General features: G+C 41.0%; 2 protein-coding genes across 7 annotated transcripts; one reads left to right on the top strand and one right to left on the bottom strand.

Moving 5' to 3' along the window:
- Positions 1-309: 309 nt before the first annotated feature.
- Positions 310-12836, top strand: arhgap22a (Rho GTPase activating protein 22a). 2 transcript variants are annotated; one of them, XM_030748767.1, is made up of 10 exons: positions 310-514; positions 5199-5395; positions 6053-6140; positions 9487-9615; positions 9832-10042; positions 10141-10273; positions 10358-10431; positions 10762-10883; positions 10981-11956; positions 12044-12836. In XM_030748767.1, the coding sequence occupies exons 1-10, from the start codon at positions 382-384 to the stop codon at positions 12261-12263; spliced, it is 2283 nt and encodes a 760-aa protein (XP_030604627.1). In that variant the 5' UTR covers positions 310-381; the 3' UTR covers positions 12264-12836. The 2 variants fall into 2 exon arrangements, with proteins under 2 accessions (XP_030604627.1, XP_030604628.1); XM_030748768.1 differs by lacking the exon at positions 310-514 and adding an exon at positions 2392-2496.
- An 80-nt stretch (positions 12837-12916) lies between these two features.
- mapk8a (mitogen-activated protein kinase 8a) lies at positions 12917-23164 on the bottom strand. 5 transcript variants are annotated; one of them, XM_030748770.1, is made up of 12 exons: positions 23030-23164; positions 19230-19396; positions 18848-18977; positions 18632-18690; positions 18382-18520; positions 17519-17684; positions 17185-17256; positions 16213-16395; positions 15971-16095; positions 15779-15842; positions 15053-15130; positions 12917-14594 (listed from the first exon to the last, which is right to left on the bottom strand). In XM_030748770.1, exons 1-12 carry the CDS (start codon positions 23063-23065, stop codon positions 14410-14412), a joined length of 1404 nt encoding a protein of 467 aa, XP_030604630.1. In that variant the 5' UTR covers positions 23066-23164; the 3' UTR covers positions 12917-14409. The 5 variants fall into 5 exon arrangements, with proteins under 5 accessions (XP_030604630.1, XP_030604629.1, XP_030604632.1 ...); XM_030748769.1 differs by lacking the exon at positions 17185-17256 and adding an exon at positions 16777-16848; XM_030748772.1 differs by lacking the exons at positions 17185-17256; positions 23030-23164 and adding exons at positions 16777-16848; positions 22881-22946.
- Between the last annotated feature and the right edge of the window lie 217 nt (positions 23165-23381).

Raw genomic sequence — 23381 nt, 5'->3', positions numbered from 1 at the left:
CTGAGTGAGAGACAGACTGAAAATGAGGACGAAGACGGTGGGAGAGCATCACAGCTGTGTTTTATTTCCCTGTAAAGCAGGACCTATCACTGCAGCTGCTTCAGACAATGTGATTCTTTTCCTTGCTGCGCAGAGAGGCTGGCTCCAGAAAGACTCGTCCGGTCTACCCAACCAAGATGACATGGCAAGTAATGCTCGCATGACAGTCTTTATTTCCTTCCCTCTATCAGAGTCTGTTCACATCAGCATTCCTGAGAGACAAGTCAGAGGTGTTATTGATGGCAACTATGGCAGTCCATTTTCTGTGGACATGTGAATGCCATTTGATTGGCTATTAAGTAGAGGACTAAGATTTCAATATTGTCATTGTTTAGACCATGAATGTGCCTGCTTGCATGTGTTATGGCTCTAGAAATGGCCCCAGTGGAGAAGGATACCTACGGTGCACACGGGTTCAGTGTCATGAATCCTAACAGGACTCCACAGATGTTTGACAAAGCAAAGGAGCTGGCAGGTAAAGCTCGGTTTTTAGCTTGTTTTGTAGTGAATATCATTGTGTAAAGGAAACTTTATTATTAATTTTGTCAAATTTGATAAAACTGACTGTCTGAGCTCTCAGATGAAGTTAAGCTGCAATTTTGTTTTGTCTCTGTCAGCAGTATTTCTCTATCCATCTGTGAGCCTTGCACTGCCTGTGACAGTCTAAGCTGTTTCTATGACCAAATTTATGTTATTATAAATACTAGTTTAACAAATTTAACGAATACTATTTAATTCTAAATAAAAGACTATTATAGAAATCTCAGTCAGCTCTTTTTGGTCTCATCCACCCTCTTGATTTTAGCATTTAGCTGCCATATCACTACAACCTTATAGCAAACTGAACAGGAACAAGAACATCGCACCCTTGAGAGTTTTGGCTTTTACCACGCAAATTACTGAGTGACTGAGGAGTTTGGCATTTACTGTCTGACTGTAAATCTTACCCTGAGTGAGTAAATGCTTAATGTTTTGTTTGATTTAAACATGTGTCCACCCAAAATTTATCAGTTCTGCCAAATGTCTGCTGTGGATTATACAGCCAGTGTTTATGTACTTTGTCAAGATTTGATTAAAACAAACAAACAAAAAAACTGATTTAAAAGGGCACATTTTAAACGTTAATGTTAGGGTGGCTCAGTGGTTAACAATGTTGCCTCCCAACAAGCTTGGCCTTGGTTTAAACTCTTGCCAGGGGAGAAGCTTTCTAAGTGGATTTCAGTGTTTTCCCCTTTAGACGGACCCACTACTCTAATACTTTATACTTCCCAAAGTCCTAGTGATTGTGTCTTAATTTGACTTTATCTGTTAATAGCTCAGATCCAGATGTTCCCTTACAAACTTCATGCACCAACTTGTGGTGTAAAAATGTCTGAAAACTCTTCCATATAAACAGTGTTTATGCAGAAATGCTGGGAATGATGCACCACCTCTCCTATTTCAGTTACACCTTTCTGTGAGTTATTTTAGTTATACAAGATTTTTACGATGCCTTTTTCCCAGCAGACAGTTTTCTCTAAAGGTTTTTTTGAGGTTTCTGGCTCCTGTCTTGACTTCCCCTTTAAGTGACATTTTTAATGACATTTCAGACAGAGGAAATTGAAACCTTTTTACAGTTTTTCTCTGATTTTCATGCATCAGTTGGCTTCATTTTCAGATCCTCAGCCAGGTGCTTGGCCAACTCAGGATCTTAGTGGAGTCGGTGGTTTTTAGGTTAAAGAAAATATCAGCAAAATTTGCAACTTTCCCAGATTTACAGCTATACATAGACATTGCAGTGTCATGCCTACGTTCACTGCATCAAACATTTAGTGGTGAGGCTTATGTCAGTTAAATCAAATATATTGATCTGAGGTTGTACTTCAGGTTCACATGAGCCCATAATCAAATCTCCATGACCAGCTGTGGGGATTGTGAAGACTGTGGAGCAATAAGAAAGCCAAAATACAGAAAAGGGTTACAAGACAGAGGACACAGAGCCAGACATATTTATAGATGGTGAGAAATTGATACAGAGAGTGTGCAGCAGGAAGCAGTGTGACTGATAGAGAGAAAAACCAAAGAAAAAGAGAGAGAGAGAGAGAGAGAGAGAGAGAGGGAGAGAGTAGGCAGGGCTCTAGGTATGTGAGCACAACAGCGTACTGGGCCAGTGGGACAGAGAGGGGGAGTCAGACTTAAAGGGAAGAGGAGAGGTAGAGGAGAGTGTGAGGTTAAGAGTGTGTGTGTGTGTGTGTGTGTGTGAGTGTGAAATCAGACAGAGTGCAAGACTGTGAGCCAGGGAGAGAGATGCTCGAAGAGGATGAGGAGTAAGAGGGCGAGGCAACAGCGATAGGAGCCGGTAGAGCGTGTGTGTGAGGAATAGTGTGTGAACAGAGGGATGCGGTCATGTCTCTGTGAGAAGGAGCAGTATAGCAACGGTAACCATGCTGAGCCCCAAGATAAAACAGGCACGCCGGGGTAAGCACAGTCCCTCCTCCCTTTCCTCCATCCTTCATCTAGGCTTCATTTTTCGGTCTTTTCTTCCTCTCTTGCTGCTTTCTTCTTCTTTTTTTTTTACTTGCTGCCTCTGCAGAGCTCCATCTGTCCTACTGTCTTTTTTCGTAGATTATCATCAATATTGTCATTAGTGATTTCATTAATAATGACATGCAGAGCAGTGTCATTCTGCAGCCCAGTTACCATTGTTACTAACAATTTGATTCATTTTCTTGAATGATCTGAAGTGTAGAGGCTTCAAATGTTGTGTCCAGAGCTCACTGAGCGTTAACAGGCTCTACTATAGGGTGATGTAATCCGACATGTCTTCCTCAGGTGATTATACTACCATTATTCCTAGAAGATTTGATTCTGATGGAGATGCTGCAGGTTGTAGTAAACATGGCTGCTGGAAAGATAATTCTTCATGTAAAAATTGCCCATATTCTGACACGTTTGCACCCGAACACATGACTAGGTTTCTCCAGCTATTTGGCTGGGGTTTTTGGCAGGTGACAGAGATCCAGTTGGGAGGAACGTGTGACTCTCTGCCCCTGCAAATCACAACAGCTGACTGTCAAACATAGTTCCTCTAATGCAGGGTAAAATCCATTTGTGACCACAGAAGTTGGGAAACCAAATATACATGCCTCTCACATGACTGTGTGAAGATTAATATGGAAGCTGTAAATCAGAGGAACAGCTCCTACCACCGAAGTTATCAGGATGCAGTGTATAAATACTTCTTGTCCTCTTCACAGCAAGTGGTTCCTACATGGCACGCTGTTTGACACACTGTTGCAGGTGCCGTGGGGAGTTGTGACAGCTACCACCTTATCTCCAGGAAAACTGATTATTATTGTAATCACTGTTTCAAAAATATTGTCTAGTATCTTCTTCAAGAAGACTCGTATTTGTGTGTCTTTAGGTGAGGATGTTGCTTCGGCTCTCCCCTGGCAGCTGATGTTCTAGACAAGCTGTAAAAATCAGATCGTAAAAAATGATGGGGAGGAGTAGTGCCTCCTCTTTCTCCTTCACGAACACAGTCAGAGAGTGCAGTAGCCACTTCACTTTGCTTGCCATGTCTTGTGCGCTTGCCATCTCTCATTTGCTGTAATGGTATCCTCCTTTGATTAGATTCCCAGCTTTGCTCTCCACTGACCCTTTTATGCAACATCTTTCAGGGCAAATTCAAACAGCATCACAGAGCTGGATCTGGAACCTATTCAGTTATGCTGCAGTTATGCCCAAAGATGTTATTTGTAAAACTGAGTGTGATGTAGATGAAGCCCCTCCATTATCTGGATTGCTGAATAATTGCTAAAATATTTGAATGGATAGCATAAGGGCTTTAATATGTGGTGCTTTTGAGATACTGTAGAGGCAAAATTAGGAGGGAGCCCATACTATAGACATTCTCATACTGAACTGTGCATAATAATCACTGATGAATGTATTATTGCAGTCTCATCTCATTCATATGTTAATGACATGCAGTAAATGTTATAACTTATTATTAAATTATTTTAATATTAACTGAATAATTGGCTGTGGTTTAGCTGCGAATAATACTGCCCTGATTGTGAGTATTTCCATTTTATGCTGCTACCACTACATACAGTCAATAGTTATTTTAGATCATTATAGATGCATAATAATGATAAAGCTACCCAATGGTAAATAAAGTAGTTTAAATTAGCTCCACTGCAACCAAACTTTTACTTTTGATACTACAGTGGTGGGATGTAGCTGAGTACATTCACTCAGATACTGTGCTTGGGTAATAAACTGTACTTCACTTGAGTGTTACAATTTTACCCTTTACATTGTACTTTTACTAGGTTACTCAATCTAAAAATGGGTATGTCTACTGTATTCATAAACCTTGATCAGCCTACTTCAGCTGTCGGCATATTGTTTTGGAAATGACTGCTTCATGTGGTCTCTCTTCCTCCTTCCCAGCAGTCATGACTCTGCAAAGGAAGGATGTTCAACAAGGGGAGAAATTAAAATGAGGAATCCAGAAAGAGAGCTGATAATTGGGAGAGAGGGAGAGAGAGAGGGAGGGATGAAGAGAAGAAGCAGGAGGGAGAAAGGAAAGAGAGAGCTCAGTCCAGACCCTTAAAGATACCTTCCCTGCTGTCCTCAGCAGAAAGCAAAATGCAATTAACAGGGAAAAAAAGACGCCATTGATTTCTCTCTTCTCTCCTCTCCTCTGCCTTCTGTTTATCTCTCTCCATTCTCTTGCTGTTTGAATCCCTAGGGATCACTCTACTGTCACTGTTTTTGCTCCATTCCTTTGGCATACAGATGCTAATATATAATCCATATTTTTAGTCAGGCTGTAGCAGTCAAAGCACAGCCTGATACAAAGCAAAATTCTGTGCAGCAATGAGACTGGAAATAATATATCCCCTTGTTAATATCTGAAACACATAATAAAATATACTGAAATAGATGGGTTTCTGAAAACAAGGTGGCTTTGCTGCAAAATGGAGGCTTTCCCTTTGCAGACTGAATTTAGATGAAATCTTGACGCACGGCCCATCCTGTGGGCTTAGCTGTACCCGAGGGAGACAACAAAGAAAGATTTACAAAATTGCTTATTGCCTTTATGGAATCCCAATTTTTTAAAATCTCTCTTCATCACTCTCTCTTTGCTCTCAATGTGTGTATCCTTGCAGCACGGTCCAAAAGCATGGTTCTTGGAGAGTTGTCTCGGGTTTCCAGGCCCTGTTCTCCTCTGGATCATGAGAAAGCACTGAAGGCGGGCTGGCTCAAAAGACAACGGAGTATCATGAAAAACTGGCAGCTGCGTTGGTTTGTCCTGAGAACGGAAGCTCTGTATTTTTACAAGGATCAGGATGAAAGCAAAGCACAGGTACACAAAATAGCGAATACAAAGCAGTTACATCATGTCACCTGTTGCAAGGCTGCTCTGTTATACGTTTAGATTCAACCTGAAACTTCTGAGCCAACTTTTTGAACTGATCTGATTCGTATTTCAACCCAGAGCTGGTCTCCAGCGAAAATAAAGTCAAATATGTTTTCCATTCTTTTAAATAGCCAAGTAAAATAAAAGTGACCATGTGTTTTTTTAAGCCACACACTAAATGAAATACTTGGTTCAAACTACAGCTGGGTAAATATTATTATTTTTCATACAGAAAATCACTCTCCATTAAGACTTCCCCACGATCTCCATTAAAGCCATAGTGTGCTGTTACTGCCCTGACACATACACTGATTATGTGGTAACTACCTACCCTGTGGTTGTGCTTGAAGCACTTAGTTTTTGACCTTTGACCGTCTCTGTGCTGGAGGGATCAAAAATGCTAGTACATCAGGAAGTACCCGTGGGATAAGTAGATGAATAGATGTTTCCCTGAGTCATCCTTCCCTCCATCATCATTGCCTCCCTCTGTTGGACAATTGCCCAGACGTGTGTGTACTCAGATCTCTATAATATTTAACATTCACTACACGCCCTTGTCCAGAACCCCTGTCTATCTCACACCTTCCTGCCTTTCTCCGGCAGGGTTGTATTCCTCTTCAGGGTAGTCAGGTCAATGAGGTGCCTGCCAATCAGGACGAGCCTGGTCGCCACCTTTTTGAAATTGTTCCAGGTGAGTTGGCACGGTGACAGTTCTGTTATAGAAGGAAACAAGTAAGTAAATAAGCCTTGTGCAAGTGATGCTGAGCAATCTGTTTAGCACTGAGTGCCAAATAGAAAACCACACACTCGGCTCCCTTTAGATTTTTATGTCAAAATTAATGTTTCACTTAGCTATAAAAAAGTTTTTGCCAAAAAAAAAGGACACAAGATTGAAAAGCAGAGTGCCAGACCTAACTAGACTTTTCTCCATGTTGCTTAAAATTGTGATCAAGACTATGTGTGCAGCAAGCCATATCCTATCCTGTGCTCATCCAAGTCTCTCTCATATACTCTATCATGTACTGACTCTTATTGGTACTAAAGGTTTTAAAGGTACTTGGCAGGTCTGTCATTCCAAGCGTCTGGTAGTTTGAGGTTGTCACGGTGAAGAATGATTTTAGGATATTAAGATGCCTTCCTGATGTCATTATTCAGGATATATAGAAACAATACTTATAATGACATAAAGTGCAACAGATTAAACTATCCAACAGTAAATAAAGTCCTTTAAATATGCTCCACTCCAACTAAATGTAACAGCTAAATCCTCCAGTAATGCATGCATTAATAATTAATGTAATTAGAATATAATGTAGCCTAGACTGCAGCCATTTTCATATATAGTGAGCACTTTTGCTTTTGATACTGATAGTGATATATTGCTAAGTGCATTCACTGAGTAGATATTTGAGCCATTGTACTCCATGTTTTTACTTTGTACTTTTCCTATTATGTAATTAAAGGGATCATTTTAACTGTACCTCTTGCATTTGACTTTATGATCAGTGTATAAAATAATATGATTAAAGATATTAAACTACTTACTATGTTGTCACAATAAAGAATGAATTTCTGATTAGATATTAGATTAAGTGATTGTAAAAAGAAAGCATGCCCTCTGTCAGTTCTAAGGCTTTACAGTATGTATTAGGACATAAAAAGCAAAACAAAAAAAAAAACATCTGGTACCTAACAGGTTCTAAAATTATTTAAATACATCCTGAAATGAACAACACATCAGATATTACACTGTTTTGTTATAAATGTAACTAAAATTAAGCCACGATGCAGAAGTAGTAGATGTGAAAAACAACAACAACAAAAAAGTTCATGATTCAGGAGCTTGAAGGGACTTTTGGCAGTGACTTCAAGTAATTGCTTTTTGTATGACTTTTGTAGGTCTCTCATATCATTGTGGAGGAATTTTTGTCACACTCTTTTTTTGCAACTTTGCTTCAGTTCATTGAGATTTGCAGGCATTCATTTATGTACAACTCTCTTAAGGTCCCTCCACAGCATTTCAGTCATGGTTGAGGTCTGGACTTTGACTGAGCCATTGCAGCACCTTTTCATTTTTACTCATTCTGTTGTAGACTTGCTGCTGTGCTTGGGATTATTGTCCTGTTGCATGACCCAACTTCAGCCAAGCTTGAGCTGTCAGACAGTTGGCCTCACATTTGACTCTATACTTTATACTCTATTCTTTGACTTCATTGTCAGCTTAAGGACTCTAAAGTGCCCAGGTCCTGTGGCTGTAAAACAAACCCAAATCATCACCCCTCCACCACTTTGCATGACAGTTGATATGAGGTGTTTGTGTTGATATGTTGTGTTTGCTTTTTTCCAAATGGGGCGCTAGGCATTATGACCAAACATTTCCACTTTGGTCTCATCTGTCCAAAGGAAATTGTTCCAAAAATCTTATGGTTTGTTCAAATGCAATTTTGCAAACCTAAGCTGTGCTGCCATGTTCTTTTTAGAGAGAAGACACTGTCTTCTAGCAACCATTCCAAATAAGCCATAGTTGTTCAATCATTTTCTAATTGTACTGTCATGAACTTTAACATTTAACATGCTAACTGAGGCCTGTAGAGTCTGAGATGTAACTCTTGGGATTTTTGCAGTTTCTGAGCATTGCACAGTCTGACCTTGGGGTGATTTTGCTGGGACTTTTACTCCTGGGGAACCGTCCTTAAATAATCTTTCTATATTTCAAATAGTTTGGAAATGAACTTTCAACCCTTCCCAGACTGATGGGCAGCAACAGTTACATCTCTAATGCCTTTTCTTCTTGGCATTATGTTAACACACACCTGAATGCTCCAGATCATCAAACTACCAAAACATCAGCTTTATAGAGGTGGTCGCATTTGCTATTAATTTGATGCATGTGATTAGCGACATCTGGCTGTTACTTACCCTCTTGATTCCTATAAAGCTTTAAGGATGTGATCAGTTTTTGCACGCACTGCTTTTGCATTACGGTTTGGTTAAATAAATAATGACTTAGTGCAATATGTCATGTTTTGATGTTTTAATTTATCTAATTTTAAGACCTGTAGATGATTTTAATTGTATTCTGACACATCAAACCTTTGAATTTAAATGGGGTGTGGTTTCTTTTTACCATGACTGTACCTCCCTGCTGCTCAGTGGATATTAACATAAACACACATAAGTGCTTAGGAAAATGGTTGGCAATAAATATGTAGAATTTGTAATAAATGGGTTGTTATATGTAAATACACTGCCCTCAGTCCAGTGTGACCTTGAAGGCAAAGATTGTCTTGTTGAAAAAACAGAGTGTAAAGTTGCACGAGGAAAGGTCCAGGACAGAGAGAGAAAAGAATGAAACGCATGGTGCAGTTGCTGGTGTCCCAGGGGAAGCATACTCTTTCTGGGTCGTTTGTCTCACACACAACACACTATGCACCACAGTGCAGGACTTGGTAATGAATCCAGGTACTGATATGTATCCCACACAGTGAGCCATATGCAGTCCTTGTTAAATCTACTTTTGAAAAACTCATCTTTTGTGTTTCTTTGTTAAAATCTGGTTTTCATGAATGCAAGTTTTATGCTTTTTTTAAAATCTATTTATTTATTTATCCTTCCACCTCTTCAAAGGCAAAGGAGTATGGCAGGAGAGAATTTCACATAGTGTAATCAAAGCTGTGCTGAAATGAAGTAAATGTCAAACTGAAATGTCACACCCGGTAGCATCAAGCTGTGAGCACCCAGAGGAAGAAAAGGCAGAGCTGCATGATTGTGTCTTTGTACTTTACAGGGGTGCTTGAGCTAATGAGGTTATTGAGAATACTGATATTGATATTTGTAGTTGGTTTAGTTTATCTGTTTGCACATGGTATCGGTAAACAGAATAATTCTGTCATTTGCCATTTAGTTGCAATCGAATTTGCAGGAGTGCTATCTGTTATGTGTTTAATTCCACATGTTTAAAACACAGTAGGGTTGAGATGCGCTAGTCATTCTTCCATAGTGACCAAGAAAATGACGAAGTATTGCTTTCTTTTCAGCAGGAGGTGGAGAAAAGGATCGAACCGGTATAAGCCATGAATCATTCCTGCTGATGGCTAGCTCCCAGAGTGACATGGAAGAATGGGTCAGAGCCATACGTAGAGCTATATGGGCTCCACTTGGTGGAGGTTTGAGTCTTTAAAATGTTCTTATGTACAGACAAATACACACAGAAGTGTCTACATGCTTTAAAAATGGGGCTTCCAGGGTTCGCATAAGTAATTTATTTTTTATTGATGCTGCCGTGACATGATAATTTCCTGCACAGCATTAATTAAGGATCTATCTAATCTATCTATCAGTCACATGACTGGTATTCCATTTTCTTGGTTTTGTGACTGCAGGTGTCTTTGGGCAGCACCTGGAGGAGACAATGTTGTATGAATCCCAGTGTGGCCCTCAGAGACTGGTCCCCGTGCTGGTTGAGCAGTGTGTATGCTTCATACGTGAAAATGGACTCAAAGAGGAGGGCCTTTTCAGGGCCCCCGGACAGACCAATCATGTTCGAGAATTGCAGGATGCCTTTGACCGTGGCGAGAAGCCAGTGTTTGACAGGTGAGGCAGTGGGAGGGGGCATTTTATCTACAACAGTATACCAAATCATTATCTGTATGGAACAGTACTCTATATTGTGCACTCCTTTTCTCTTACAGTTCCACAGACGTCCACACAGTGGCATCACTGTTAAAGCTCTATATACGAGAGCTGCCAGAGCCTATAATCCCATTCTCCAAATACACACAGTTTCTCTCTTGTGCTCAGCTTCTTACTAAGGATAAAGAAATGGTAATGAATTGTCTGCTTAAGACTTTACTGGTACATTGTGAACTTTGTTCCTGGCAATACACGTCTCTTTTTTTTTCCCTCAAGGGTATTACAGAGCTCGGCAAACAGGTGAAATCACTTCCTCAGGTCAACTACAACCTCCTTGAGTACATCTGCAAGTACGTAAGCCGTATCTTGCGTACTGAATATATCAGTGCCATTGTGATTCTGGTGGGATTCATTATTGTGTCCTCATTTTCAATGCTTCACAACTGAGGATTTGTCAGCCTTTCAAACCAGAGACATTCATCACACCCACATCCTCTTCATCAGGGGAAGTGACATCACTGTACATAATTGCACATCTTCTGTACCTCCTCCCACTATACAAATAATCCCACGCACCAGTCACAATCAATGCCTCTCAATCATCTAACCAACTTTAGCAGAACTTAGCACTTATGATTATGTAAAAAGCAAGTTTTTCTTTTGATTATCTCTCTGTTCAGGTTTCTGGATGAGGTCCAATCTCACTCCAGTGAGAATAAGATGAGTGTCCAGAACCTGGCCACTGTGTTTGGACCTAATATCCTTCGTCCCAGAGTGGAGGATCCAGTCACCATGATGGAGGGTTGGAGAGCATGTCCATATCTGATAATATACTGCAAATTTGTGACAAAATTTTACATTCCAATCAATATTGTTTGTTTGTTTCCCATTCTAAACAGGAAGTACACAAGTGCAGCACCTCATGACTGTGCTAATCAGTGAACACTCCCGACTTTACCAACGTGAGGAGCCAGAAACAGAGATTAAGGTTCCTATTAAGCAACAGGAGAGCCAAAGGTGCAAGGTGGAATGGCTTTCACAAGAAGATCCTGCCCACCCACCCTCCTCAGGGACAAGCACCAAAATGCCTAAAGAAAAAAAACAATCTTCCACTTCTTCTACAGACATTAAGTCAACTGCAGCAAGCCCTGTTACACAGGAAAAAGGTGGGGAAGATCAGATTGAAGAGAAAAGCAAAAGCAAGACAGAGGAAGACAACAAGACTGAAGGAAAAGTAGGAAGCGAAGTAGCTGTTAGTCCTAGCAAACAAGCTAAAGCCTTGCCCTCCTGGAGATGCACCTTCAAGGGAAGTGCAGCCTCTGGTGTGCCAAGGGGGAAAATAGGGGGCTCAGCAGGGGACGTGTCAGTTGCTGGTGGGAGCAACTGGTTAATGAATGGTCTATCATCCCTCCGAGCTCACAGACGTACCACCTCATCTGGGGAAAGACTGAAAGACTCTTTGAAGGATTCAACCCTCTCTCTTAAAGAAACTACTCTTAAAGACTCTCACAGAGACTCTGATGAAGACTCTTCTCGAACATCCTTGTCTCACAGAGCCCTCCACCAATCCCACAGACTGTCTGCCTATGACAACGTAGCCCCCTCCAGTCTAAGCCTACCTGCTGACACTTCGTCTATGTGGACGTCCTATGAGATCTCATTGTCTGAGCCAGAAGGGAGCGATAAAGCAGCGAAATCAGAACAGAGTCAAGAAAGACCCACAGAGTTCAAAGACTGTGCAAATACTTTAGAACACAGTGCAAGCTGCAGTGAGGATGATCTTGCAGGAACAAGTGAAGATGCCTCAAGCAAGGTGGCCCAGCTAAAGCAGGAACTGAAGAAGCAGAGGACGAGTTATGAGGCCCGTATCCGCAAGTAAGGATGAGTCATCTGTCATTCTGTTTAGAATAGCCATTTAAAATCAAAATGTGTTATTTACATCCTCTTTTTCTCTTGTCTGAGGTTGGAGGAGTCCTGTTCCAACTACCAGTCCCAGATAAACCGCCTCGAGGAGGACCTAGACCAGGAGAAGAAGAAGTTTCACATGCTAGAGATCCGACTCAGGAACTCAGAGCGGGCACATCAAGATGCAGAAAATCGAAACATTCTCCTCCAGCAAGAGATGGAGGAATTTTTCAAAACCCTTGGAGATCTGACTACGGGAGCAACAAGGACCAAATAGACCAGACCAACCTGCCTTTATCTGGTCCATCAGTAGAGGAGGAGCTCAGTTACTGGGACGACCAACCAGCCCCAAAGCTTTGAAGACCAAATACCTCTAGTGCAGTACTAATTGCCATCTTTTAGTACAGCTCTCTTGTGCCTACACTGACCAGTGCCGGTGCCAAACAAGAACTCCTCTAGACCAAGCACCTCTCATGTGTCATTCCTTACTGTTATACACCATAGGTCATTTAATTAGCAAATGAAATGTTCTTGTAACAAACCAGAAAAGGCCTTATTAAAAATATAAGGTAGTCCTTACATAGATATGTTATTGTTAATGCTAATATTCTAAAAAGAAATGTTGACTTTGGAGTAAAAGAAAGAATAATGTGAGACATTAAAATTCAACTCTTTTATTTGCTGGAGTTGAAGGTAGACAGCTTCCATTTTCTGATGTATATATTTGGTCTGTTAGTGAGGCAATATCTAATCCAGAGGCTAAGTGACCTTCCCAAAAGACACCATGAAAGGTTAATTCATTGCTGACAGCGTTTGGCCAAAACCATCAGAAGAATGCATCATACCGGTGGTGCTGAATGCCCCCCCCCCCCTCCCCCCCACATGTATCTGCACTAATTCTACATTTACTCAGAGAAAAATCATTCTTAGTCTCTTCTACTGGTTTTATTTCTAAGAACATGACGAAGGGGCAAAATCACAGAAAAAAAAGCCACAACAGTTAGCTGAACTGTGGCCAAGTAAAGGGTCAGGACATGCGTCACATTCCCCAAAGTGCATTCTGGGAGGTGATGCTAGGGGTTACTGCCTGGAGTGCCCAACAGTGAAAAAAGGCAAAAAGGACATTGTGGGAATTTGAGCCTTCTTATACAAAAAAGTTATCATGGCAGGAAGCAAATGTCTGTTTCCTGACTCTTGAAAAACATACATACAGTACATCTACAGTAAAATGTACAGATCAGTCACTAACTATACTAATTCATGAATTATACTGCACAGAAAACAAAATGCATATAAATAGTGCTTCTGGATGAAATGTACATTACATACAATGCCTCCTGCTTGAAACAAATAAATAAAATACAGAGAAAAAAAATGTATCTTTTCCTTTTTTTTTGCATTTCTGTCAAAACGATGTGTGCCATGATACTGTATCTTCACAAACGTGTTTGAGTGAGTGCATGTGTGAGGTAGAACTCAGAAAGATGCGCCACAGATGAGAGGGGCATCTGCAATGGAGAGAACTAAAAATCATGGAACTGAGTAAGGACACTTAAATTAAATATCTTAAATATCAGACAGCTGTAGATAATATCAGACAGTAGGATAAAGTGACTAATTTAGACTTCAGTCTCTGGTGACAGTCCCCAAAACAGCACTCATTCTAGCCAGTAGGGTTGATACAGTGGTAACAGTAAACACTCACTCCTTACTATTCCACATTTCTATTCACTTTCCTTTCATCCAGTTTTTGTTCATCCAACAGACCGTCAACTACAAATTACATCTAAGTAAAAGAATGAGTCAGAATACAATCAGTTTACAGTGTGCTATAGTAAAAAAGGGAACTGCGTCAGGGCATAGCCGAGATTCACACAATCAGAGGTGACACAGAAAAAAATTAAATAACGTTAACTTGGATGCATCAAGAGACGCTTTCCACAAAAAAGATGAGGAACAATACCAAAATAAAAGCATCCATTTGCATTAAGATCCAAGATGAAGAGTGCTATAGTCTGTTGTTAGACAGCATTAGTGTAGGTTCATTCAAATGTCCAAATAAAACAAAACAGAAAACTATACAAAAATATACTCAACATAATATTGCAGTGCTAACGGTATGGCATCTGAATTTGTAGTAGTAGCTAAAAAAAACAGCCATCAGATCCCTCTCTTTCATAACATTCATCACAGTTTCACGTCAAAACTCTCTGCAGCAAAAATACAGTAATAATGGTACAATTTCAAACCACAATCATTTACAGCTTTATGGGGGAGAAGGAGAAATAAAAACAACCTGTACATAAAAAAGCGCAGCTCTACAAACTATGATCAGTTTCATTGGCCTAAACCGTCTCCCATCACACGTACTGATGAGAAAAGACTTGTTTCTGTGTTATGTGTACATGTATTGTGTGTGTACGTTATCTGCAGCAGGCCAGCGCACCCAAAGAGGTGTGACCGTCTAAGCTGCTGTCTGTTTCAGAGGTCATGGTGGGGTCACTGCTTGGGTCAGTGGGCTCTGTGGACATGGACGAGACGTCATTGGCCGAAGAGGAAGAGGAAGAAGAAGATGTGGGCTGAGGAGGGCTGTCAATCACTGCTGCACCTGTGCTGCGAAAAACACACATCAACGCATAGGTTTCATCAAAATACACAGGTTAGTGCCACTTTCTGCTGAGTTCAGAATTCATGTGACAACAGGGTGTTTGACCATTACAGCTAAACACATTGTACTTTGCAGTAAATGATGCTCAGGAGATTAAGTGGGTCATTCTACTTTATTCCAGGCTATATGAACCCTCTGGCTAGCACTGTATAGCCCACTGAGTGGTCAATAAACCTAGAAACAAAGCTATATCAATGCAGTCCATCGTGACATCTCCCTGGCTTTACTAATAGAACATTTGTGCACAGTGAGTGGGTGTCTGAATCTTATGAAACTAAAACTTGTAACAGACACATCAACCATCTGATAAATACCCATCACATGCCTCTGAAAACCAAAAATATTTCCAATTAATCCTTTCCACCTTCTTATCTCCCAAAGATATCAAGATTACTCACCTAAAGGAGGTGGTTGGCCTCTTATTACACCGTTCTTTGTCCATTCCTCCCATTCGCTCACTTCCTTATAAATTAGCTCTGCAAATGAAATAAGAAAGCATTCAGCTGGGGTGACAGAGAGGAATCATCAATGCAGTTGATATACTTTTTCTGTATAGCTGGAGTGTGCTGCATACTGTACAGTCCAAACAGCAACATGTTGCTAATTTGGACTGGCTGTGCTGGTGTGACCCTTCTAAAAATGATTGAGGGGTCATTATCGCCTGGCAGGGATAAGGATGAGCTCATCCTGCTGCACAACTGAAAGTGATATTTACTCACAATCTTAAGTCCTCTCATGCCCAATAGAATCAGGTTCCCCACAGTGGAAAGCACTAACTGAGAGGCTTTGAATGGGTGTTTAAAGTCACACTATACACCCTCTGGCAGCCATGGCAGAGATATAGAGCTCCTTAGGAGCTCTGGAGCTTTTTGGACATACCATTTTTGTGCTTCCCCTGAATAGAAATCACCACATCACCATTCATAAAATGCTCATCATAAACTCTGACTACCTGATAATTTGTCACAGTGTGTACATTGTACTAAATGTCACCTTCAACTGAAATATACTTGGACCAATACATCCTAGCTTTTTAGTTAATTTCTTTGCAGCCTCGTGGGGCAGGTAAATAATAAATTGCATGTCAAATGTCAAGTGTTAAGAGGCATAGTAGGCCGTCTAACCTTTCCACTCTTCCACGGTGTGCTCCCTTTCATCCAGCTGTTTGTCTGGGATTTTTGGCGGGGGCTGGAAAGAAGAAAATGGTTTAAATGGCACCTTGGTGGTGCAAGAGTGATGCCAAGTTTCCACTCAAAGTGATGTTATTAAAATCTCATGTGACACATTTAACGCAGTCCTATCAGCGATCCACTTACCGCTTCCACTTCAGCAGGATCGTACCAAACGTTGATATAGGGGTGCTGCAGGGCCTCGTCAACAGAAATGCGCTTGGAGGCATCAATTACTAACATCTTGGATAAGAGATCTCTAGCTTGGCTTGCTGTGGGGGATTAAGAAAGAAAAGAAAAACAACAAATAAGATGCCGTGCTACTGATCACAAGGATGTCCTTTGGTGAATCATTTCTTGCGTGTTTAAGGCATGACAAGAAACTCTACCTTTCAGTTTGTTGTGATCAGAGTCAGCAGGGAAGAGAACATCTGGGAAGAGTTTCTCAAAGCTGTATCCAGCATAGCGAGGCCTGTTTTCTACGTACGTTCTTACTGAATGGTTCAACTTCATTAGAAAGTCCTGAGATGGAGTGCCCAGCTGCTCAATTACCTTGTTCCACTGGTCAATGTCTAAAGTGTAAATGTTAAAGGAAAAGGCCACATACATATGCTCTAACAGACCATAAGGGCAACATGACATTTACCTTTCTTTGAGGTGCACACACCAACAGCTCTACCCACATAATCTGCACACACAAATACCTAGACTACATGATCTATGGTGACATGGCCATTCACTCCTATATATAACTATAGTATATACTCTCAGCAGCTACCACCATTTATTATCTAATTTAGCCTGAATTCTATCTCAATATGTGGAAGCGGCAAAGGAATGACAGAGGTAATGCTGGTGGAATGGCAGAGTGAAAAACTCTCGGGATGATGGTGGATGTCTTCATACTAAATGAGGTGATGACACAGTGATCAATCAATGATGGGGAAGGATACGATCAGTGCCAGGGAACAAGACACTTCCCCTGATCATCTCAGCCACAATGCATCCCACTGACCATACATCCACTGGAGACATTTAGGTGGCAGAGAGGTGGACATGCAAACAAAATGGTGAAGAGAAAGGGGGGGAAGAAAAAAAAAAAAAGCACACAAATAAACAAAAAAACAAAGTGAGAAGACTGTAAACAGAAGTGGTGCGATGATTAGGACGCAAATGATGCAGCAACAGCCAGGTGCGGGTGAGCCCGAGCGGGAGAAAGCATTGTTGAACAGACAAGCAATGTCACGATGATGAAAAAGTATAGGGAAACCGACCGGAGAAAAATCTGACAGTGTGCAGAAAAACGTTATAAAGACTGTTAAAAATAACAGCAAGGAATAATTTAAAAGACACAAGGATACAGTCCCTTCCTGGGAAGAGGATTTTATGGCGAACCATTTCCGCTAGTATGCAGCCCACAGACCATATGTCCACTAAACAAAGCCAATAAGAGGTAAGGAGAATGCACAGCAACAGGTTAGTTCCATGTAAGAGGTGAGTTAGTGATTAATTTCCCTTCATGTAAAGAAGCGTGCAGCTTAAAGCACAACTACAGCAGGATTCATCTCCAGGTACCTGAATATGGATTAAAGCCTCATACTACGGTGCAACTGCAGGTCATTTTTGTTCATCTAAAAATCAACAATGACAGGTACTGTGGACTGACTCAGATACAGCACAAACGTAATTACCCACCATTGGCTTGGTAGCCCATGCCCAGGATAACCTCTGGTGCTCTGTAGTAGCGGGTAACTACATATGGTGTCATCAGGAGGCCCGTGGCAGCCGTCCGAGCCAAGCCGAAGTCTAAAATCTTCAGTGTGCAATCTGACTTGACAACTATATTACTGGGCTTGAGGTCCTACACAGGAGCAAACAAACAGCAAACAGCTTATAACCTCCTTCTCAGTTTCTCTGCAGTAGAAATGTGTTTATTGTTTATTATTTTTTCCTCGCTTCCAGCTGAATCAAGTGGCAACTGGCTGCTCCTTCATGCCAAAGAAAAATAATGCTTCTTTCTTGATCAAAGTTTAATCAATACCTGTTTAAGTAACTAGCCAAAATCAATAAATTATCAGTGCCATAATTTCATTTGCCGAGAAACACACCTGGCTGCATGTTTCTTGCGGTAATGATGAGTTGCACTTGTAAATCACAGTGCATCCCTTCGTTTCACACCTGCTTCTTACTGATCCATATGAGAAAACGATTCACCTTCCATCGTCAGAGGAGGTGAGAAGTCTGTATCAGCTTACGCCAGCTTCACAAAAGCTGATTGAAAATCAGGGTTTTATTCAAAGACTTTTATTAAAAATGTTTGTGCTGCCTTTTAGCAGTTATAACAAATTATAATTTATAATATCAATGTATTTATTAAGTAATCGAATTTCTGGTGGGGTCTAATAATTAAGACTATATTAAAAGACTACATATACCATCTAAAAGCGTGCCAGATGACCATTTGCCCTTTAACCTCAGTATCAAGTATCACAGCAGGTTTAACAGGTCAGAACACTCCCTGGCATTAGTGTGTGTATTCATGGCCAGCTGATGCTCACCCTGTGAATGATGCCCGCAGCATGGAGGTGTTTTATGCCGCACAACATCTGATAGAGCAGATAGGACAGCCTCTCATGGTCCAGCTCCATCTGTATGACCTGGCACAGGTTGGCATCCATCAGCTCCATCACCAAGTATCTGGACGGAACAGAAAGCGTTTACAGTTTTGGCTGAGAAGCATTTCAAACAAACACACGGCAGAATTCATTATGTTTACGTCACAGACTGCATGTATAACTTGATACTTACACATCTTGGAATTCTTCTAATGATTTTTGTGGTGTAAATACATTTAACAGACCGATGATCTGCGGGTATAAAATTGCATTAATCAGAATTATATTTTAATGGCATCCACATTTCAAATTAAAATCACAATTTGTCACAAACAAACACACTCAAGCAAACTGAAACCATGATCATGTCTCCCACTAGTGAAAAGTATCTGAATATTTCCACACTTACATTTTTGTGATTGACACATTTCATTAGGACGAGCTCTCTGTACGCCCTCTTGGCATGGGTCTGATTTTGAAATGGCCGACTCAGCTTCTTGATGGCAACATTTCTTTCAAGGATTTGGTCATAAGCAGAGCTGAAGAGCACATGAATCAACATAAATGGGCAAAAGACATGATAAAAAAATCATGACATTCGTCTTCAACCGTCTCAAGGTCTCAGCTTGTAACATAAAACTGAACAATTTACAACTGGTGAGGGATTTAATTTTAGTTTCATTAGTAACAGAAGGTGTCATTAAATGAGATTCTCATGGACTAATGGAAACAGTGAGCGCTATTTCTACAAGTAGGTGTTGACTGAATATGGATGAGGCTGAGCCACTCACCAGACGATACCCTGCGCTCCTGATCCAATGGGTCTTAAATTCTGGTATCGCTTCAGCACCATGAACGTTGAATCCCCCACATCGACACTATAGAACTCCTTTTCTCTCTTGTTTTTATTCATGGTGAAATCTTTGATTACTGCCTTCTGTGCATCCAAAAATGTCCTCTGTGGAGACGGAGACGCGTTTAAATGTTTTTGCAGAGTCAGAACTACACAATAGATATCGCAGTTGCTGCTGAGCATGCTAGTCAGTTGAAAATCCCTGCTCCAGAGAAAGCAGATTAGGAGTAAAGGAGAAAAGAGAGTGCTGAATTTCACACTTGAGGCAAGCAATGCAGTTCCTCATCTCAGCAACTCAGAAACACATTGAGATGGAAGATTTTATATCATCAGCCGTGGTGGCAGAACAGCAGGCCATGGGGAGGTCTACTTCAACATATGAAACGTAACTCTCACAGTGACTCTATCGCATGGAAAATCAAGTCTGGTGATAATTCCTGTGAGTTTGGACTGCAGCCCAGGAATCCAGCTCAGTTCTACAAGCAGGTCCTCCACAGGCACATGTTAACTGGGTCAGGTTCCACCATGAGACTGTGAGCCCAGATAATACACAACGCACGAACGCCAATTGGAGCACATGAGGCTCATTTTGCATCAAACTGAAATGCCTAAAATGTAAAAAAAAAAAAAAGGAGAAAAGCTAAGCAGCTTCCTTTCACTTTCTTCAGTTCTTACATAAGCAACATAATCACCCTCCCCATTCTCATTCTTCCACTCTTCTGACACACAGTCCATATGAGGGATATAATTGCCAGAATGAAGTGAGTCAGCTCTCCTTCTGTTCCTCCAACGTCACAAAGACGTCCAGAACATCCACCTCCTTCGCAACATGAAAATAGACATGCTGTTTCTTTTTATATTCCAGACCGGAAGACAATTGTGCTCATCCAAGTTATGACAGCCTAAATAGCACTGCTGTTGGTATGCAGTGATGTCTGTGGTATGAATAGTTATCGGTTGCACATACACTGAATGATCTATACCTTTTTTTTTTTTTTTCCTGTAATGGCTATCTATGAAGATAATTAGAGTCAGATGACTACAGTGAGGAAATCACAGGCTGATAATTTTCAGTCAGTTGATATCTTCTTATGACCGGTATTCATACTTAGTCACAAACTGTGTTAATATCAATGTCCCTAATGTGAAATAACCGGTATTGACACCTAGAACTGCAGGCAGCAGCAACAAATTCATCTAAAATCAATTGCACGCTTGCAGTTACGTGTCAGCTGCAGTATTTACAAGGATTGCAGCAGCCACATTAGTAGTCTCATGCAGTACTCAAGATGCTGTAACTCTGGATAGATTTGAAGGTATGCAGAGGACTGTGATACATCTAAGTGCTCTATGCTTTCTGCAAAAGCACAAATACAGCTGGGACATTCATAGACTGCACTGCCTTCTAATGACTTAATACTTTTGTTTTCTTTTTTTAAAAAAAAAAAGCCTAGTTATTAAATGAATAGCTTTCAAAGTGCATACTTAATTAGGTCAGTTCCTGGCATTACATCCCATAAACAAAACATTGCAAATGATTCCCATAACCAGAATACAATTTCCTGTTCTCCCAGTTTACATGTATAACTCAACAACAGATACAAATGATATGTCATCCACAGCAACCTATACGCTCGATCAAAAGTTTAGACGACCCACTTTCCAATTGCACACATGCGAAGAGTACAAGAATTGGCCTTCCTTCTCCGTGATACAGATTAACAGCAGAGACCGAGTGAAGGACCGCTATTATTGATCTTCAACCCATGTCAGTGTGTTAATCTTGGACACACGACCCCTCGTCTTGAGCTGGTAGTGATAATAACAGCCCTTCGCGATATGACAGTCAGGCCCTGATTTTGACACAGTCGGTGATGATACCGGCCGGCTTCTGCCTGAAGCTGTAAGCAAACGCAATACGGACTATTACATACACATAACCACATTTTTTTTTTTTTTTTAAGAGGGTTTTGTTAACAAGTGAGGCAACAATATAACACAACAACCGCTCAGTGAAGCGGCGTGGACGGTGCCACTTACGACCCTCCCCCACGACCAAACAATAAGCACGTCTGAGGAGCGGAGGTGCGAATCCTCATCTTACCTCTGTCATCAAATCATCAAACTATCGATCCCCCGGCTGTTCGTTCAGCGGTGAAATGTTCCGGGGCTGCGGGCTATTTGTTTATGCCGCTGCTGAAGGATCATTTATTCGGTTGCGCGGCTTAAAAATACATGACCTCACCAAATTTATTGCCTACGTTTCCATCTGACTGCCACTGACAGGCCGGGACGCGCAGTGCGCACGGGGCATGCGTCCCACCAACGCGACGTCACTCATCCACAGAGACACACCCACCTCCTCCTCCATCCATCCTTCCTTCCGCTTATCTATCCAGCTATTTAGAAAATATTTTTGGACAACTTCCGTTTAAAAAATGGTAATCTACATATTACTTTATGCGCCTTATGCTTACAGCAAACTTATTGCAGAGGACTGTTTGTTTTTCCGAATATAGGATAAAAATAAAAATAACCATATTTATATTCAACAAAACACAGCAGGTGGGATTTTAAGCTTTCAGCTTCCAGTGAAGAGTGGATATTATCGTCTGCCTTTATCTCATACAATTTACTCACATAACCACAAACAGAATGAGACAGGGAGTGCCAGGCTGTGTGGATCATTGAGCACACAGGTCAGACAGAATGGTGTTCACATTTTTTTTCCCCCCTGTAACTAAAACAGAAAGCTTTGGAAACTGATCCCAGTCTCTTCCCTAAAACTGTCCTTGCTGCAGAATCCTTCACAGTGGTGTGACAGACGCTCACATAGAGAGCAAAAAGTGAAATTGGCACAGCTCTAAGCAAAAGGAATTTATAGAGATTGGTCTTTTTCTCCTTTATTTTTATTTATTTATTTATTCATTCATTCATTTATTCTTTGTCAACTCGGTTAGGTTATTAGATACTTCGGATAGTTTAGGACCGAAAATAATTCCTTCAGTTTTATTTATTTACTTATTTTTCAATGTCAGCAAAGAGCTATACTATTGTCATAGTAAATGATGAAGTTTTCTTTAATGTTCTCACATTAATCATGCTAGTGAACAGAACCTGTCATTATGTGAGCTAAATTACAGTGGTATCAATAAAATTATTTCAAAGTTAGGCTCGTCTTTTCCCAGAATAAACACCGATGTAGCAGAACAGAAGCTACTATATATATATATATATATATATATATATATATATATATATATATATATATATATATATATATATATATATATATATATATATATATATATATATATATATATAAATAAACGGAAGGCAATATTCATTATCATCTGTGAGCTGCTGGCTAATTTGTAGAGGATGACATTAAAGGCTCCGCAGAAATCCACAGCATAGTTTGAAAAAGGGTACCATCTAGAGTCCATCCATCAGTTCCTTCACCCTACACCAGCGTACGCTACACCAGCGTATGCTTCAGGGTGCCTGCGAAGGCATGTGACTGAGTAAGGACATGAGATAAAATTATGTTAACTTAGCGCTGAGTAGTTTAAATTCTCCCAGCACCCACCTCACAACCCTGGATGGTTGTTATTCATCTTTGTCCTGCGCAGATGCCGGGCCTGCAGAGACAAGCTGCGCGCAAAAGACCTGGACAGCGATGGATAAACGTCCCAGCACAGACTCCCGCAGCAAGACACGGCTACTACGGTTTCTTACCCCTTGTTCGAAGAGAGCCCGCAGTGTTATGATCATTGTTGAGGAGCAGCCCTGCAGCAGCAAGCTCCTGTCCACTGGCGTGGCCGAAATCGTCCGTCCTAACCAGGCTTCTCTGTAGCGCACCAACCCCGGGGATCCACCGCACCTTTGGGCGTCAGACGGATTAGTTAAATCGGTGTAGCTGATCTGACGCCACCGGCTATTGGTGGCTCTGACCTGTCGTTGTCAAACCGCGGAGCTAATCCAATCAAGTGTTTAAAGGCGAGACGCTAAGAATAGCGCCAGTTACAGTAAAAAGTTTCAGATCTTCAGCGTGAGTGTGGTAATAGTGCAAATGAATGGGGGACCATGT

The sequence above is a fragment of the Archocentrus centrarchus genome, chromosome 15, assembly GCF_007364275.1.
Source record: "Archocentrus centrarchus isolate MPI-CPG fArcCen1 chromosome 15, fArcCen1, whole genome shotgun sequence".
NCBI lineage: Eukaryota > Metazoa > Chordata > Actinopteri > Cichliformes > Cichlidae > Archocentrus > Archocentrus centrarchus.
Note: the sequence above shows the minus strand (reverse complement) of the source record. Positions and strands in the feature narration are given on the sequence as shown.